At 34.6% G+C, this 12,100-nt stretch overlaps 2 protein-coding genes across 2 annotated transcripts; both read right to left on the bottom strand.

Annotated features, from left to right (window-relative positions):
- Window positions 1-2,265: 2,265 nt before the first annotated feature.
- On the bottom strand, window positions 2,266-7,271 carry LOC112744263 (riboflavin biosynthesis protein PYRR, chloroplastic). The gene is made up of 10 exons (XM_025793830.2): window positions 7,136-7,271; window positions 6,250-6,716; window positions 5,763-5,897; window positions 5,456-5,555; window positions 5,177-5,302; window positions 4,787-5,100; window positions 4,003-4,122; window positions 3,530-3,775; window positions 3,329-3,454; window positions 2,266-2,740 (listed from the first exon to the last, which is right to left on the bottom strand). Exons 2-10 carry the CDS (start codon window positions 6,610-6,612, stop codon window positions 2,477-2,479), a joined length of 1,794 nt encoding a protein of 597 aa, XP_025649615.1. The 5' UTR covers window positions 6,613-6,716; window positions 7,136-7,271; the 3' UTR covers window positions 2,266-2,476.
- A 573-nt stretch (window positions 7,272-7,844) lies between these two features.
- Window positions 7,845-11,936, bottom strand: LOC112744262 (uncharacterized). The gene is made up of 8 exons (XM_025793829.3): window positions 11,790-11,936; window positions 11,302-11,325; window positions 10,591-10,696; window positions 10,410-10,478; window positions 9,222-9,715; window positions 8,633-8,894; window positions 8,191-8,399; window positions 7,845-8,098 (listed from the first exon to the last, which is right to left on the bottom strand). The coding sequence occupies exons 1-8, from the start codon at window positions 11,792-11,794 to the stop codon at window positions 8,032-8,034; spliced, it is 1,236 nt and encodes a 411-aa protein (XP_025649614.1). The 5' UTR covers window positions 11,795-11,936; the 3' UTR covers window positions 7,845-8,031.
- Window positions 11,937-12,100: the final 164 nt, after the last annotated feature.

Here is a 12,100-nt window from a genome sequence, read left to right as displayed (position 1 = left end):
CATTATTAAAACCTGCAGCAAAATTATAACATCAATATATTGAATAAAAATTCAGATCAATTAATTTTGCAATTAATTAATTTTGATAATGTTTAGTCATCACAAATATTAATTTAGAGTTTTCCAAACTCATCAATTATTATATTGAGTTAATAGTTAAATTAGTCCCTGAAAGATAAGACATTCTTTAAATTCATCCCTGAAAGATTTTTTCAATCAAATTGGTCATTCAAAGATTGTGAATTAATCATATTTGTCCTCGAGTCGCTCCATTAACAATTTTCTTCAAAAATTGATGTCGTAAAATGTTAATTGATAACATATATAGTATCTGATATGTTTAATTGGATATTGACCAAATATGTTTATGAAAATTTATTAATTTAGTCATTTTTTTCGATTATAAAAATCCTATTCCTAATATGACCTAGTGACTAAATTGATAGGTTTTCGTAAACATATTTAATCAAATATCTAATTGAACATGTTATGTGTCATATATGCTATCAATTACTATTTCACATTATGAATCGTTGACGAAATTTATGAGTAGAGTAATTGAAGGACATATATGATTTGTAATATTTAAAAGACCAATTTGATTGAAAAAAATTTTAAGGGACGAATTTGAAAAAGGCCTTTTTTTTAGAGACTAATTTGACTATTAACTCTTATTATATTATTTTAAAAAATAAAAATTTGTAAGAATTTAATTATAAATTTTTATCAAATATAAAAATTAAGTATAAATTTTTTAATCGTAAGAACTTAACTAAATTTTCGGTAAAACTATTTGTCATACCTATTTAAACCTAATTAAAGATAAAAATTCTGATTAAATAAATAGAAGAACTGTAATTACCATTTTTTAAATTCTTTTCCTTTATTTAATATCTGTGGTTCGACTCAAAAATCAAAATTTAAAAGAAGCATCTATTATTTGATCAACTTGTTGTAGGTAACCTAAAGAAAGATCTATGTATGCATGTAAAATGTGAAGCTAAGCATAAAAACCAAAAGCAATTTTTGTTTCAATGAAGAAAGGAATCAGGTAAAAGGGTTCTTGTCTCACAGTAGTCCCGTGTTCTCATTGAAAGATTAATAATTGAAGGGGGAAAAAAACATTTTAATAGCATTTTGCCATTTTCTAACTTTATTACTTAACATAGCTTGCTTCTTTTTCAGGCTTTGTTATCAAACTCGGAAGTTGCCACTTGCTTGATATTTCTTTGATTCCATACAATTGGGGAAGTGTTTGTTATTATTGAGGAGCCAGATACTTAATGCAAAGAACCCTAACTGTGTTTAAAGTCAACATCAATCACAGACACATTCCATTGCCTTGGATGTTAGGACTCTATCTTATTTTGGATCAGATCGTCTCATTATTTTCCTACCATGTAGCAACATTAACATATTATTATAAAAGAAAAAACAATCATGTCACGTTCGAAGGAAAAAAGTCACCAATCAGCACCACTTATAGAAATATATATTTCATATTTTATAATTTTTTCAATATATTTTTGTAAACAAATTTGATTATTTTACTTTGGCATATTTAATTAAAAAAATATGTAAATCAACATATATAAATATACACAAATATATAATAACTTATTTACTGACTGATTTTTAATTTATATAGAAATCTTTTAACAACAATATAAGAAGCAAATCTGATAGATCAGACATAAAGAATTATATATTTTTTTTCAATTCATGTTCAATCCTTCTAATTTTATCTTAATAATTGAATAAAAAAATATCCTACTCCTAATATTATTTTGAGACTTTTAGTGATGTTTATTTTTTTTTAGGTTTAAGGTTTCAGAATTGAATAAAAACCTAATATTAAAAGAACTTCATTCATAAATAAACGAAGCTGATTAAAGTGATATTATTCATGTTCAACAAATTCTAAATAATGGTCATATGAGGTAATCATTCTGTCTCATTTCTGTTGAGAGAAAACTTTATGATTAGCCTCTTACTTGTTTAGTACGAACTTCCAATTTATGTTCATAAGTTAAGTTTGAGAGGTTTCAATAACACTCATAGACATCATGTTCTAACCGTAACTCTTTTGACATCATCAGCTATATCCTGAAGTAGCATTTTTCTTTGATTAAACATGAATCCATTATTTCTTCTCAAAGCAGATTATTCTCATAACCATATTTAAGTTGTTAACATCACAAACCATCAAATAAAGTTATGCATAACTCCAAAAAGAAAGTGATAATATTATGAAAATGGTAAATATCAGAGAAAGAAATCAAACCAAAAAGGTTTGATTAATAGATTAATAAGATGGAGATGTAGTGTTTCTTTTTCTTTTTTTTACAACAACATAATTATTCTCTCTCCCTCTTTTCTTTTTGTACAACAGAAATAATAAGGTATGAACCTAAAATCTCATACATAATATCCAAATTTCTTACCGGTATAATATTTCCCGCGGCTCTGTACATAGCTATACGGCTATACTAGGGGACTCGCATGATGATGACGACTCGCCAAGAAACTCTGATCTTAACTTCATCAATAAGCGACCAAGATAGTTTAAGCCTTCTCCATCTCGACCTCCACCCCAAAACAAATCATGTGGCGAAGCCTCGACAAGAACAGAACCGGTGGTTGAAAGAAGCATGGTATTCAAGTGTGGGTATGTCGAGAATTTGCATTTCAGTGCCCTGTACATGACATCAATCTTTATGTTGTCCCAATCAGGCCTTACCTGCATACCCAAACGTAATTTTCAATCCTCTTACAAAAATAGGAGAAGGAACACATGCTTAGACATAATAACAGGGGTCGCTGAATCTGATGTATGTTATAAAATAACTTGCCACATTTTTGAATTCATAAACCAGCATATACTATAGTAACAACAACAACTACAATTTGCATATAATAAGAAACCTCCAATAGTTTTTGCTTCTTTCTTATATGCTTTTGATAACTAAAAAAAGACCACTGCAAAAGAAGGATTATGAATTGAAATACAACCAAAGTCATGGCAGAAACAAATGTATAAACCTAGTAAAAAAACATCTTTCCGGGAATAATCAAAGCAACAAACCTAGAAAATTACTATATTAGAGTTGGAAAAATTGTAATGGCTACATACTGTACAAAAACTGATTTATCATTGTAAATCCAATCTTCAGTATGTTACTACATTCATAGAATCATATATGGCTAGTAAAGAATATAAGCCACAAGGGAAAATAACAGTTGCCAAATTGTCTCTGAGCCAGCAAATGAAAAAACTATGTATTAACAGAGTGTTTCAGAAGAGTCTGAGAATCGCTTAGGATGATACCAGATCAGGTCGCTTCCTTTGCATTGACCTTCCTATTTTTGCAGCTTCTTCTGGACTTTTTGCAGATTTAATCTTTTCAATGCTATCTCTTGCAAGAGTATCATCCATACCAATAAACTTGTGAGCCTAATCATCAAATTATATCTGTAAGTGACTCAAGACCGCAAAGATAGAATAGAGGCTACACAAAAAAGCAAGTACCTGGTAGTAATGCTCCACACTCAACCAAGTCACATTATCACCATTTTCATCAGGCATTTGAATGGGATGGGGAGAGAAATTTGACAATGCACCATAAGGATCCCATGTTTTATAGAAAAATATGATGCTTGACTCGTATGGTGAGACAGTAGGATCAACAGCATAAGTTTCATCGAGTGACGGAATAGTAGGCAATATGTCTGGTAAGGGCTGAAGAAATCCACTGATAAGCATGTCAGGCCCAACCTGGATTACAGTTTCAAATAACATGACCTCATTAAAGAATGGCAAGGCATTATATATCAAGAGCAAGGCCATTTTTTTTGTGAAATTGCTTCACTTTAATTATCCAATGGTAGAAACATTTGATGGATTCAATGTTAAACACTTAGATCAGATGATACTTTATTACTTTTTAAAAGAAGAAAAGAAGCAAAATACTTCTAAGGGAAAAGTGAACCGATCCTACTAACCTGCTCATAGCAAACGTCAATTAGATTCAAAGCTTGAGACATCTCAACCATCCCAAGTTCACCCACAGGAGTTGGTGCATTCTTTCCACCAATGATTTTAGGAGCAACAAATGCATAGACCTGCAGGAAATAATGTGATCATAATCCCAACAATGTTAAAACTTCAAAAAATGATAAATTCAACTAAGCCAAAATAACTCAAGTTGAATTTGACACCAAGAAGTACAGTTGCCCATACAAATGAAGCGTTTTGTAGTGTTAGTGACTTCACCAATGAAAATGGAACCCCATCCCCTAAATAAAACATCCACATGTAGAATACAAATGAAAACAACTAGGCCAGGATTATAGAGGGATTGTCACAGATGAAAGGAAGATTCTTTTCATTCTTGTGTTAAATTTTATTTCCCATAGAACTTAATTACTTGTGTTAATTAAAATAAAGACAAGAAAATTCATTATCATGTTAGGCTCATGCAAAACTTCCATTTGGTTTTTCCACCTACCCGTTTCAAGTGGCCTAAAGATAGAGCATCATTGATGCATATTTTGGTGGATGTTCAAAACATCGAAAAGGATTTAGTTAACAAGGCTAGGGGCGTCGTGATTATCCATAAGTTTATCCATAACAGGACTGTTGCTTTTAATCAGTCTATAATCTACTACTAAGCATTAAGATGGTTACAAGAATATCTTGCTTACGGCTATATTAATAATAAACGGTACTTCCATTTTCACCCACACAAAGGGGGGAAAAAAAATGAAAACTGAGAAGAACAAGTACCTTGTGAATTACACCAGATGAAATAGCAGCTGCAGCTAATGTTCCTCCACATTCCCAAAATATTGAAAGATATCCTCGATCATGAAAATACTCCATAACATCTCGTGGATTTAATATGTCGAATTCAACAACTTCAACTCCTTTAGATGCAAGCAGCTTTTGTAAACTCCTCCTTGCACCTCTCTGTGTTACCACTATAGTAGAAACCTCAGACATGTCCCATAGGTTTGCTTCCTCTGGAAGATTGAGGGTCTGGGACATTACTATACGAATAGGCATATGCCCACCTCCATGTCTGGCAGTCAGTCTTGGATCTGATTACATTTTGAAAGATATAAGGCACAAAAATTCACATCCCTAGTTTCGTAGGGTGGAAAAGGTAATACTCACTGTCCTTCCGTACTGTGTTTCCACCCACAATAACAGCATCACTTCTACCCCGTAGCTCAAAAACCAGATTTCTAGATTGCTTACTGCTTATCCATGAGGCATGGCCACTGCTGGCGGCAATTTTCCCTATTGCAGCAAAAGAAACATAAGCAGTTCAAAACAGTGTAGTGTGTAACCATGAAGTTTTATATTCTGCCAGAATTGGTGGCCCTTAGTTAAGTTGTATAAACTGAGAACAAAATTAAAAAAACTAATTAGGAAAAATGAATAAAAGCTCACCGTCAAGGGTCATAGCATACTTTAGAACAGAAAAGGGAACGCGTGAAGCAGCTCTACAAATTAAAGGAGCATTGACAAGAATACAAGCTTTTTGGGCATCCTGCAAATAAAACAAAGAGCATGCCAATGCGAATATGTGAAGAAAAAGTAAATCAATCAACCCTGTAAATCTCCACTAGAAAACCAATATTTCATTTCAATAAAACAATAATGCAGATTTTCTCTCTTCCTCAAATTCAAACAGAAACTAAAAAGATTTAACATACAAAGAAGGTAATGATGATGGTGACAGGTGAATTGCACACACCTCCATAACTTTGCTTGTGAGGTCCTCTCCAAGGAGATCAACCTGCAAACCTTGGCTCCTCAGTGCACGCACAGCATTGCCCCTGAGATGCTGCAATGGATTCCTCATTCCAATGACAACCCTTTTGACCCCTCCCTGGTTGGTTTCACAGGCATGGTCGTTTATAAAATATCAAATATCAACAAGCACAAACTAGAGACAACAAATAGCATTGTACACCAGTGACAAACGAGATATAAATTTTGGTAAGGACTAAGTCACCAAATTTATCCGTGAAAAAAAAAATACAATATTGGGCATGTGCGTCCTGATACAGAGAAAAAATTTAACAGTATTTGAAGATTTAAAATGTCATATTTACAGACTAACAGGACCTTTCTAAATTTTCAGAAACTATGCTGAAGTTTTTCCAAGGATCAATGTACCCAAAGATTTATTTCTTCGTGGACTAGAAATTTAGAGAAACAAAAAGAAAACAAAGTCAAACCTGAACAAGAGCAGAAACAGCTGCATGATCGCCATGGCAATCACCAGGTTCCATGTTGAGGTATGCAGTGGCCCCGCGGCAAAGCTCCCCTGCAGCCGCCACAGCTTGTGCCTCGGCAGGAGTGGTGCCCTGAGCATATAGGTAGGCCTCACTAGCAACTGCGCCAGTCGGGGTGGTGATGACACAGCCAAAGTTTGGGTGGGGAGAGGTTAAGCCAGCAGACTTGTCAGCAAGAACGGCTGCACGTCGGACAAATGCAGCGTCGAAGGCATGAGGTCCATTGTTTGAGGTGCTGTGGGATGATGCCTTTGCCATACATTTGCAGATAATGGAGACCGGGCTGAGATTCAGACACAACGCCATAATCAACACTCACGAGCTTACTTGTCTTTGTAGCTTGCTTCACTCTCTGTTTCAGTTTGAGTTTTGTATCTCTGTAACATGTATAGTGGATCCTAACTGCCTAACTGCAATCAGTGAGAGAATTGTGTTAGAACCAACCTCCCTTTTGGGTGTGTTCTTCACCGTGTTCTTCTTCCACTATCTGAATTTAGCATTCTATCACTCTAACTCTAAATTTCAACAACTTGCAAGTAGCAGTAGCAATACAAAAAGTTTATATTTCAGAATTGCATTGTCCCATTACTCTTGATAAATCCTTCTCAGTATTCACTAGTCAGTTAATATCATTGCACTATCGGTGAGTGACCATATCAGCTATGAGGCATTTCATCATACAACTTGTGTGCAAAAGCAAACAAAAACGCCGAATGCAGAGGGCAAAAATCCATTATTCAATCCACGATTCTAAGAAGTTTAGAATATTCAAAATATCTTTTTAAGTTTGTTTAGATACAACAAAGAAATGAGAAAAATGTTACCGTACCAATGGGTGATTCTCAATTCTCAAACAGTGATGAGGCCAATCTCGCACGAGATGCACGTGCAGGTCACGTGTGGCGTTGAACATGCAAGAAGAAAGAGGAGGCTGGCGACTACATACACTCTAATTTATTAAAAATGATAGAGAAAAATAATAGTTCGTATTATTTTAAATTTGGATAGGTTATTTAAATATTTTTTTTATTATTTAATCTAATTAAAGTTTTGTTTTGTTTTTTATTATTTAATATTTATTCTTTTTTTTATCAGTAATAGTCCGTGACAAAATTGATTCTCGATCTTTCTTAATTTTCAGTTCGACTTCACAAGTCACAACTCACAACCTCTGAGTTGGTAATGATTTTAATATGATCTAGCACTCTAATGTGTCCTCATTTGTTGTTGATTCACGATGTATTGAGGTAAAACATTTTCCCACCATTGTTGCATATATATTATTCTAACAATAAATTTACTAATAGTATAATTTGAGGAATAGATTGACTCCTATCCCTGTCACTTTCAATCAATTTTTATTATAACAACAATTAGATTTAAAAAATACTTTGAGACAAATTAGTCATTTTTCAAAATAAGAAAAAGATCAATTTGTCCGACAAACATAATTCTCAAAAACAGAATAAAAATTTGATAGGACTTCTTTTTAAATAGCAATAAACCAAAACAAAGAGAAAAAAGGAAGATAGAAAGCATAGCGGGTCACAAGGAATCCATCCCATTATTTAACACTCACTCACAATAGAGTCAAATACAAAGTGAAATATAGGATAAAAAGTGCCATTCCAAGCAGATCAAACTAAGGAGCCAATAATATCTCATAACAATAACAAGGTACAAGAGCCATCCACAGGGCTTGGTGTAATGTAAATGCTATCACACTTATTCCTCCTCTTCTGCCTCCTCCAGCCAATTCACAAAGGGTTCCAATGCTTTCACAAAGGTTTGCCTGTACCAGTTCCAAATATGTAATTGAGTCAAAACCAAAATAGAGGGGGAAAGGAAACACTATATGGTGTCATGTTTTCCGGCTTGCATTACCTGCCCTTCGTGTTTGTTCCTTTGCGGAACCAATGAAGGATGGTGTCTTCAGCCAGCACATCCTGCTCGTAGAGCGATCTAATAATCTCCGGGAACAGCTTCATCAGTTTTGCATCTTCGTAGCATTGCATTTGTACCTTGTACATCAGTTCTAGCTCCAGTTTCCCAGTGGTGCAGAATGTGTTCAACAGTTCTGCCCAGGTTTTTACCTTCATCATAAGATACACAAATTTTATCACCGGTTTTCATTACAATAACGCGTTAGAAACCAATTCATCAAATGGTTTTTCTTGATAAGCTATTAAATGGAAAATTCAATCAATATAAACGGGACTACCTATTATAACAAATAAACGCGGCATACATTAATGCCATAATGAAACACATGCCAGATGCTAAGCAATACGCAAATAGGTATAGATGAAGCAGGTTGGAGAGATACCTGGCGTAGGGCTGAATTTGCATTCTGTTGCTGATTTTTCCCTGACCACTGGACAGCATCCATCAAAACATCCCACAAGACCCGGACAACCTCAATATCTGGCAATTTAGCATCTCGGACCCGCACCTTCACATTCTCAATTACTTCAGATATATCAACCTCCTCCGTTATCTGAGTTGTCAAAGCAGACTTCATTTCCTTAAGTTTCACCTCAAATATTTTCTTCTCATTGTACTCAACCAATGCCACTAGTCCTTCCTTGCTACAAGGTGACATTGAACAGACATGTAATGTAAGTTCCAGCAAAGAGTAAAAGTAAAGTAAAATAAAATAAAATAAGGCATGCCAAACACCATAGCCTATGAGTCTAAGTAAATAGCCACCTTCAAAGAAAATTTGCAAGACAAGGATAAGCAAAAGACCACATTAGACAATCAATAAGCTGAAAAAACAATCATCCGGCTATTGGAATAAACAAAAACATAAAAAACTTTGGAAGAGCAATGTCTTGTAAAAATAAAATCCATCATGCTACAATACCAAACAGTCTCGGTATTGATATATCCTACTTGTTGATAACAAGAATTACCTGAAATGCTCAGAGAAAGACTCGTTGGATCTTTTTGTAGGAGGGAAAAACTCCAAGAGGTTATCCTCTACTTTTCCTCTTTTCAGAATTGAAATAAGATCATCAAGGCTGTTGTCAATCAGATACTCCTTAAAGAAGTCAGTTATGAATGACAGAACTAGCCCTTTGGCCACAAGGTTATCCTTAAGAAGTGGTTGGAACACGGTCTCTGGTGGAAGACCAGAGAGCTTCTGGGAGAATGCAAGTGCTGTGAAGATTGCCAGCTTTTTCCTCTCATTTTCCTCGAAAAGCTCCAAGGACTGGAGGAACTTTTGCATAACATTTTCGAGGTTCTTAATGAGGAATGGCTTTCGCCTCAAAATCTTTTGTATGTAGATTACAGATGGTAAGATGACTTCACGCTTTGGCTCACACTCTATTATAGAGTATGGATGGCGCTCCCCCTCATCAGGCTTGGTAGTTCCGGGTTGTGTACGACCCCCAGTGAAAACAACCTACAGTAATGAAAATCTGAGGTGTAAGCGATCCACAGGACATCTTAAGTCGTACATAAATCAAGTAATCAACTACGCTGAAGGATCACAACACATTGATAAATGGCCTGATTGATGTTGCTCTAGATGGAATAAGTATGAAATAAAATATCACACCCAATGTCCTCCCACGTCATCCAAACAATGAAACTATGATTTGTTGTTTGTCCTATGTATCGCATATGCTTTGCAATGAAGAAAACAAATGGCCCCTTCATGGTGAACACTGAACAATACAAACGAAACGTAAGATAACTAGGATCTCTCTTATGCTGTTTTGTGACCTGTGTCTAGATACGGATACATATCATGATATCAAAATAAACCTGCATCTCAAAAACCCATCCACTGGGGTCCTCATTGACTGCGATCACTATAAAGAAAGACAAACCACGAGCAGAGAGTATAAAGAAATTTTTTGCACAAGCATGCACGCAAATTAGAAAATGAGGTCAACCATCTAAGCGTGCCCACCATAATAGTTACAGATATGAAAGCATGATACCATAGGACAATGACTTATAATGTGACTAAGTACCCCCTACAATGGAATCCAGAATCAAAGATTACCAAGTGCACTCCTAAAACCCATAGGATGGAGACAAATTATTAAAAAAAAAATCTCAACAAAATTTTTCAGCTGGGTTTGACTTGCCTCAAAAAAGGTGTCACCGTATCTTGAGAAGTTAAGGTCTGAAGATTCAATGTTCTTAGCAACAAGTTCCTATAAAAATAAATCACCAAATCAGAATATTGAAATTATCACTATAAGTGAGAGTGCGCAATGAAAATAGTCAGTCAAGAAAACATGATATAAATTGCAACAGTAATATTACCAGATCACCAGCATTATCCAAATAAATCTGGACCACTGCATCCGCGAATGCTGCAGGGTCCAGTGGCGCTGCAATATTCCGTTTGCGGGTCTTAATCCGCGTGCCACTGTAAATGAGATCAACAATGAATAAGAACCCATATATATATAGGAAGTACCATCATAATATCAGCTCATAACATGACCATGTTATACATGTACATAGCCAGAAATATTTGAGAGTAACATGACTTAAGTGATCAATCTCTAGATTGATATGAATATTATATTGCCCATTCTGTATTGACACTATGTAACCCTAAACTGTGACAAAACAATGTTCGTTTAGGACAAGTTTAGATGTTAGGAGTAGAAGGTACCATGTTCAAAGTTAAAATTCTGTTTTCTGAAAGAAAGATTCTTTAGTTAAAAAGAATCACTTTTTTTTTTGTTATAATAAAAAACAACTGCTCCCTTGATCTACAATACCACCGTACATAAACATAAGAGAAAAACCCAAAACAGCCCTGAAAATTACCTCAAAAAGACAATGAGGCCCTTAACAAAAAAGTCAATGTTATTTTTTTTGCACAGGCTAATCAGTCCCAAAAAAAATTGGGTGTTTTTTTTTTTTCTTAAGGGCCTCCTTGTACTCTCGAGGTAATTGTCAGGGTCAGGATGGGGGTATTCACTCTAAACATAAAGAGGGGGAGAAGAAGATTACAATACTTACCCAAGAGTGGGTCTCTCCTTCGAGCTGCAAGAAACACAAATCACGATTAGTAAGGGGTTAAACAGTATATAATTTTCAAGCACTAATCATTATACACACTTTCCATGACTAGAAACAAAAAAGAACAATTTTTATTCGAAGAAAACACAACATGATATGATTAGGTCAATAATTAAAATCAACAGAACCACCAAATTGATGCCGGATCAGCTGGTGCCAGATTTATCACCAAAAAAAACAAGTGCTAGGTTTTCTTCTTTCTCAAAGAAACAGGAAAATTTCACAAAGATTCTAAAATCTAAATCCTCTGGATCTAAGAAAGATCACGAGATAAGAAAAGATGAAATATTTTCGATCCAATAAAGGTAATAACGAAAAAAAAATATTTGATGGTAGCTAGAACGAGATCGCATCGCAAAGCTTGGATCAGTGAAATGATAAGGACAGAAGCAAAATCGCAGAGGTGGAAGTAAAAGGAAGAAGAGTACCTCATAAACCAAGACGAAGAGGAATCGGAAGATCGGTGAGTCTGCGACTCGTTACTTTTTTAGAGAGAGAAAGTTAGAGAGAGAAACAGAGAAGAAGAAGAAAAGAGAATAAGGAACGTAACTTTGATCAGCACCGGCCACCAATATTTATGTTGTATTCTTTGTTTATTGTTAATTTTAATTCGTTGTTTATTGTTAATTCCGTGATTAATTATTAATTAATTAGTTGTTACTTTACTACTCTTAATTGTCGGTTTGGCATGTGAGGATTGGGGTTTGAAAATTGCAATGGTTAAAAATTACAAATGAGG

The sequence above is a fragment of the Arachis hypogaea genome, chromosome 14 (assembly GCF_003086295.3).
Source record: "Arachis hypogaea cultivar Tifrunner chromosome 14, arahy.Tifrunner.gnm2.J5K5, whole genome shotgun sequence".
Taxonomy (NCBI): Eukaryota; Viridiplantae; Streptophyta; class Magnoliopsida; order Fabales; family Fabaceae; genus Arachis; species Arachis hypogaea.
This window is presented reverse-complemented; position numbering and strand designations above follow the sequence as displayed.